Source organism: Humulus lupulus, chromosome 2 (genome assembly GCF_963169125.1).
Source record: "Humulus lupulus chromosome 2, drHumLupu1.1, whole genome shotgun sequence".
Lineage (NCBI taxonomy): Eukaryota > Viridiplantae > Streptophyta > Magnoliopsida > Rosales > Cannabaceae > Humulus > Humulus lupulus.
In genome coordinates, this window is record NC_084794.1 from 36,308,033 (window position 1) to 36,315,478 (window position 7,446).

At 34.7% G+C, this 7,446-nt stretch overlaps 2 protein-coding genes across 2 annotated transcripts; one reads left to right on the forward strand and one right to left on the reverse strand.

The window, feature by feature from the left end:
* The first annotated feature begins 727 nt into the window (after positions 1-727).
* LOC133814141 (uncharacterized) lies at positions 728-2,996 on the forward strand. The gene is made up of 5 exons (XM_062247138.1): positions 728-1,030; positions 1,141-1,866; positions 1,949-2,451; positions 2,533-2,599; positions 2,991-2,996. The coding sequence occupies exons 1-5, from the start codon at positions 728-730 to the stop codon at positions 2,994-2,996; spliced, it is 1,605 nt and encodes a 534-aa protein (XP_062103122.1).
* A 247-nt stretch (positions 2,997-3,243) lies between these two features.
* LOC133814142 (uncharacterized) lies at positions 3,244-5,508 on the reverse strand. Its single transcript, XM_062247139.1, has 3 exons — positions 5,152-5,508; positions 3,771-5,031; positions 3,244-3,653 (listed from the first exon to the last, which is right to left on the reverse strand). The coding sequence occupies exons 1-3, from the start codon at positions 5,506-5,508 to the stop codon at positions 3,244-3,246; spliced, it is 2,028 nt and encodes a 675-aa protein (XP_062103123.1).
* Positions 5,509-7,446: the final 1,938 nt, after the last annotated feature.

Sequence of the window (7,446 nt, forward strand, 5' to 3'; positions counted from 1 at the left end):
TACTAACTTTGTTAGAATTTTGTGTGAACAGGGGTGAATTTAGTGTGAACTATGTCTGAATTTGGTGTGAATTATGTGTGAGGTTGGTGTGAATTTGGGTGAGCTATGCATGAACCATGTGTAAAATGTATGTGAAGAAAGTGTGAATATATCTGAGTTATGTATTAAGCGCTTATTTAATTTACTTTTTCAGATGTCACTCCTCATGCTTCCTACTGAAAGGCATTATCCAGCAAAGGCTGCGTATAGGGGAGGGAGCATTATGAGTACAATAATAACGAAGTTCATGACATTTGACCTGTTGGAACGAGCAAAACAGTCACCATTCAAGCAATTCTTCTTAGCTCCGCCTCTACAATATTCTGGAGTTATTATTCACCAGTTACTGCTTAGGAGAGTTGTTGGTAGAGGAAAGAACGGATACTGCTTGAATTTTAATATTTGTGGTCAAAATACAAGGTTTGGAATTAGTGAATTTAGTTTGATCACTGGATTGAATTGTGGAATTTCTCCGGATCAGGCAAAGTATAAAGAAATGACCAAGAGTAAAAGACTTCTCTAGACATACTTGAACAATAAAGAATGTTTGTCTTCTGAAGAGTTGGAAGATGGATTCAAAAGGTGCGATGTGAAAGAAGACGTATCGAAATTAGGTCTATGTTTTTTGGTAGACTCTCTTTTATTACCCAGTGAACCAAAGAAGGAATGCTTTATTGATGTCCTTTCCATGGTGGAAAATGAAGATGACTTCTTCAACTATCCTTGGGGGAGATTATCGTACGAGAAGACATTATTCGGCTTGACAAAAGATATGGAAAGGCTAAGGAATAAATACTTGAAGAATGTTGAGCAAAAGAGAAAAAGACCAACACCTCAATACACAATTTATGGTTATGCCATTGCTCTGCAATATTGGGCCTATGAAATTTTCACAAAGTTCTCTGCATTTGCTGATCAAAAACCCCTTGCCTTTCCAAGAATGCTTAGCTGGTCAGCGCATAAAATGCTGAAAGAGAAAGATATTGAAGGTGTATTTAAGAAAAAAAAAGTGTAAGTCATTAAGATTTTATTTGAGTTTATGATTTATAAGTAATGTTTATACCTTATTAATTTATTATTTTGTTGCGGAATCTTGTGAAGGCCACGCTCAATCCAAGACCCGAAGAGAAAGAATTTCATGACTCTATTATTCAAGGACCAGATGAACTACTCATGGGATGTGTTATTAGCTTTGTAGACAATGATGTGGAATTGGAGTTTGAAAGGGAAGAACATGAGGAATCTCCCACAAAGCCCGATGTAGCAGATGGGCATTGTCACGAGCAAGACCAGAAAGAGATACCAACTCCAATTAACACCGACCACGAAAAGTTGTTAGCTGATATTGACACTTTGAAAAGTAACCAACAAAGAATGGAGGAGAAGTTGGATTATCTAATTGAATTAGTGCTCTTGCAACGTAAAGGTAGTGATTCTGAGGATTCATTATCAGATGAGCATCTTGCTTCACCACACCGTACATTTATTATGGAGCACGTTGTTGGAGAAGATAGCCCTAGCTGTAAGGTGGTATCTCCTGAAGATATGACTGGGGTGGAATTCAAGAGAAGGAGGGTTCCAACGAAAATAATTTTTGGTTCCAAGTTTACTAATCCAACTAGGAAGAAAAAGAAAGCAAAGACAATTGTAACTGATCCTTGTGAAATTAATCCCCTACAGCCATATGACGAAAAGCAAATGAGACGTTTTAAGAAATGGGTAATTGGTTTAAAAAAGAATGATAAGTCTATTTCTCTCTTGGCTGGTTCGTGCACAGCGAAATGGTTTATTCAGCTACTTACACCACGTACATGGCTGGACGGACTGGTAAGACTGCTGAAATAATTTTTTTTAAAAATATATATAATTTGAATGTGATGTATATATACTTATTATATTTAGCTTGCAGCACATTGATGCAGCTTTAGGGTTGATGAAAGAACGAGTGTACACTTACAAGAAGACTTACTCCGAAAGATTCACCATCGTGGATTCTATGTTCCAACAGTTCTTCGAACCACATTGGGAACAATTCAACAAGAGGAAAATCAAATCAAGCTACATTTGGCCAAAAGAAGTGCTTGATTACTTGGTAGGTGATGATAACAATTTCAAAAGGAGTTGGAAAGACATTGACGATGTGTTTACCCCGATTAATTTTTTTGGGACACATTGGGTGTTGTTAGAGATATCATTGACAAGCTATCTTATAAAAGCTTATGACTCTGATATCACTGTGGTCTCCAACAAGGAGTTTGAGAATAAAATGAGCAGATGGGGAAAAATGCTACCATTTCCAATTCAATCCAGTGGGTTGTTAAGCCACAGGAAAGATGTCCAACTTCAAGCAGAGAAAGTGCGTTTTGAGTTCACAAGACTTGGCACAGAAAAAGTGCCACAGACCAAAACTAGGTATAACTCTATTAACCATATTTATATTGCAAATAATCACTATGGTCTTCCAATAATTAAAAAACTTTATTTCCTTTGCAGTGGCGATTGTGGGGTATATGTCGTCAAACATCTGGAGTACTTGCTAGCCAAAAAATCGCTATCCGAAGTAAATGACGACAACATGGATTTCTTTAGAAAAAAGACTTGTGTAGATTTATTTTACCATAACTTACAACCATAGTTGTCTTTTATATAAATATATGTATCTTACTTTTGGATGTATGAAGAAACTATGTCAACTTCATCTCATTAAATGGTATTGAATGACTTCATTTATTTCATCTTAATAGTGGAATGGATAAATCTTTGTCACTTTTATCTTATTAAGTTATGTGTGAATTGGGTGTGAATTAAGTGTGAATCAGGATTGAAATATGTGTGAATCAGGTGTGAACTATGTGTGAATTAGGTGTGAATTAAGTTTGAACAAGGTGTCAATTATGTGTGAACCACATGTGAAATATGTGTGAATAATGTGTGAACTATCTGTGAATTAGGTGTGAATTAAGTGTGAATATGAATTAGGTGTGTCCGAAACAACAAACTTTAACACAAAAAGTCGAATTACTGAACCAATCTAAAAATTCAAACTCCGCAATTGAAGAGTACAAAGTAAAACAATAAAAGTACAAACTAAGCATGTCTAGACGGCGGGGGACAAACAGTGGTGCACGTCACTAGATTGTGGCCCAGGACACCACATCTACTACATCTATGTTGTTTGCTATTCTTCTCACCCTTTGATAAACGTCATTTCTTCTTTGGACGACCAGCCTTCTGCTTCACTAAAGGAGGAGCTACCATCATACTTCCTATGTCATTGGGTATCACCCAAGATTCTTCATTACCCAGCGTATATACAGATCCACCATAGGATGACAACCACGCTTCAACTGTGTAGAATCTGGAGAATAAACTATATGGACTAATGCCACGATCTCGAGCACCAACTAGAGTGTGTTCACAAGGAAGACCTATCAAATCAAATCTTCTACAACTACATGTTTTCCTCCTCAGGTCGACATCTCCATCAAGATCACCATCCAATACTGTTATTTCATACTGACTAGACGGAAAAGGGAAAGAGGTAGTGGACTTGTCTGCTAACTTTCGCAAATCAGCTTCCACTTCTATGGCAAGAGGACCTGTAGCCGCTGATGCTGCAGTTCAACGCTCGAAAAACCATTTTTGTAAAGTGTGCCTCATAAATTTCATGAGACAAGTAATTGGCCACCCACGTGCCTCAGCAATGAAATTGTTCCAGCTTTCGGCAATACCTGTAGTCAATAAATTATATCGATGACCAGGAAAGAAAGAACGAGCCCACTTTTCAAAACCCACTTGATTCTCTAAGTATTGAGCAATTGCAAGATCTTTTAATTTAATCTTCTCAAAATGGCATAAAAACTCTCGCTTTCTATAAGCTTTCGCTGCAACAAGGAAGAATTCTTCATGGCAATGGTCAGTTTTGAACTTCGCATGGATATTCATGCTAACATGATGTATACAAGCACCGTGGTGTGCCTCAGGAAAATTTTTAGTCAAGGCACTTGCTATACTAGTGTGTCTATCAGACACGAATACTAGATTCTCCACTTCACCAATCGCTCCCTTCAACCTCAGTAGAAAATACAACCATGAGTCATTATTCTCTGTGTCAATTACTGAAAATGCAATTGGATATATTTGCTTGTTAGCATCTTGTCCCATGGTACATAACAAAGTACCTCCACACCGAGTAGTCAAGAAGGTTCCATCTACACATATAACTGGGCGAATATATGTTTTAAACCCCATTATAGAAACACCTAAGGCCATGAAGCAATATTTGAACCTACCTTCATTGTCCATCTGCAAATGAGTAACAGTTCCAGGATTTTTTTGCTCTATCATGTATAGAAATGAGGGAAGTTTCTGAAATGATGATTCTGGTGTACCTCTTATGTAAGTCAATGCATGCTCTCGACACCTCCAAGCTTTAGCATAGCTCATATGAACTCCATATGATAAACTCATATCTTTTACAATTGACCTTGGCTTGTAATTAACATTGTCACCCTCAAATTTTCTCCTTATGACATGTCCAATAATCCATGGGGATGCATGACGGTGATCTTTATGTCGAACATCTAATGAACATGTGTGTTCACCGAAAAATTTACGAACCTCGAACATATTGGAATTAACCAATTTTGTAGCCCTCAACCTCCATTTGCATTTATCATCAACACATACTGTACACCATATATTTTTTGCAGACTTCTTTACTTTAAACTCAAAGTTTTTCTTTAATGCATAAAGATGGAGTTTCATCTTCAACTCTTGCTTGTTCTCAAATATTTGACCCTCTTTTATTTCCCACGAATTGATACTCGAAGAAGATGTCAGTAATTGAGCTGTTGAGGCTGAAGTAGAGCCTTTTCCCCCTTGATCCAACAACAGTGGAGTACTCCATAGATTATCTTCACCAACCTGTCTTACTTTACGACCTCTATTATTTGAGGAATCATGGCTCTTCAATACTTCATTGGAGGTTGACTGTTGTAAATTATGCTTCACAAGTACATCATTGCAGGTAGGCCTATCAATATTTTAATTATCATCTGAGCTTAATGCATCATTATTATCATCATCATAACTGTCTTCATTGCCATCTGCATCATTATTATCATCATCACAACTGTCTTCATTGCCATCAATGCAAAAATCATCATTCACTTTGGTTTCAACTGGAGGAATAGTATACAACTCACGTGTTTTAGTAACCAAAGGATCATTACTTCTCTTCTCTATAGTAGACACACATAGGGGTGTCCGATGATTGATAGATGTTCCTATCTCATCAAGAAAAAAAGCAACATCATCATCATTACTAATCAAAGATGGAGGGATACCTTTACTTCCAAAATGATAGATTACATTTAAGTCAAGATCAATACGAGACTTATCAGCTCCAATTAAAGTATACAATTGATCAACAAGACTATTGTAAGTGATAGTTTTTGGCACCTTCATACCCTTGCTTTGTTTAGCACTAAATGACCAACCTTCATTCAAAACTTGTTCCCACGATCCATTATATAACACCACAATATTTATATGTGTTTGACCTGTATAACATATGATAAAAGGTTCGAAATCCAAAGGTTATTAGGTAAAACTAGCCAAAAGAAATAAGAAATAATTGTGTGAAGCAAACATGTGTGAATCATGTGTGAACCAAGTGTGAAACGTGTGTGAACTGTGTGTGAACCCAGTGTGAAGTATGTGTGAACCAAGTGTGAATCATATGTGAACCAAATGTGAATCATGTGTTAAGTACTCGTGAACCAAGTCTGAACCAAGTCTGAACCAAGTATGAATCATGTGTGAACAAAGTGTGAATAATGTGTGAACAAAGTGTGAACGCAGTGACCTAAATTGCGAAAATGTGAACCAAGTGTGAACAAAGTGTGAACACAGTGACCTAAATCGCGAAAATCATTCGAAAATTCGTCATCTCAACATAAAATTATTTCTTTTCACAGATTTTTTTAGTGTATAGTAGTTCCAAATTTCCATTTAAACTATTACACAAGACACCCATAACCTATAAATAAAAAAAAATTACTCATTATCAAATAAAATGTTCAAACTTCTTCAAGTTTGAGAGAATCTTCAATCTTCTTCAACTTGGGTGAGAAGAAAAAAAAATTATGATAGATTACATCATTTTCCAAAGTTTCGTGAGAAGAAAAATTGTGATGATTTCTCTTTGATGATGATTTGAGAGAGAGGGAGAAGGAAGAGTGTTTATTCTCTTTATGAGAGAGAAGGAAGAGAGAGAAGGGGCTGAAGACGAAATGGGAAGGGAAAAAATGGGAGGAAGAAGCCTAATGTTAATAAGGGTAAGCTAGTCTTTTCACATGGATATAAGGTTAAAAATATGAGAAACATTAATGTGAGGTTAGAGTTAGTATTACCCTATAAAATAGGGTCATTTCATGGAGTTCCCCCAAATATTTTGGTGAAAATAATTAATGATAAACATTCTACTATATATAAATATAGGTTAACTCTTTAATCGAGCTCTTAACTCATACTTAACCAAACTATTAAATCAATAAAAAAATCATAATTTCCTCAACATCCAAGCCTCCAATGTGGTCAACATTTAAATCATATGTACCTTACAAGTTATTTCAACTAAACTTAGTATAGTATAGTTAGAATATTTATCGATTAATTTTCTTCATATCACTATCACAATTGTTTTTCCTTTAATATGCACAAAAAATTAGGTGAAAAATATTGATAATTTTGTGGTAAAAATATATCAATCACAAAAAAATATATATATATATATATATTCTCAAACACAATTAATGGTAATTCAATCATCTTAAAATTTAAAAAATAAAACATAAGTCCAATTTGTCCAAAGAAATTTAATACAAAACATATACAAAACAAACACAATATATATATGGGTGCACTTTTAATGGTTACTACCCATAGATAGTTACTTTAATATTAACCATTGTATTAAAATCAATGATCCATATTTATAGTTGTTAATTAATATTTCTAAAAATAAATTTTGATTTTTTCAATTTTTTTTAAGGGTTACCTGATGAAAAACGTGTATTTATTATGAAAATTTAATATTGTAAATTTTTCATTTTTCAAATGCATGTCAATTTCTAAATATTGCTAGTGTCTCTCATTAGTTGGAAACAACATTAATTATGACAAAAAAAAATATTTACTTGTTGGTGATTTGCTATATCAAGTCTTTATATTGTCATATCATCATAATTGTTGGTACCCATCTATGAGTAGTAACCATTGAGAAGTCTTCCATATATATCAGTTTTCGTTACATTTTACTAGTTTTGTGTTACACAACACAACATTTAAATTACATAGCTCCATACATATTTTACGTAACTAATATTACAAAATATGTCCCAA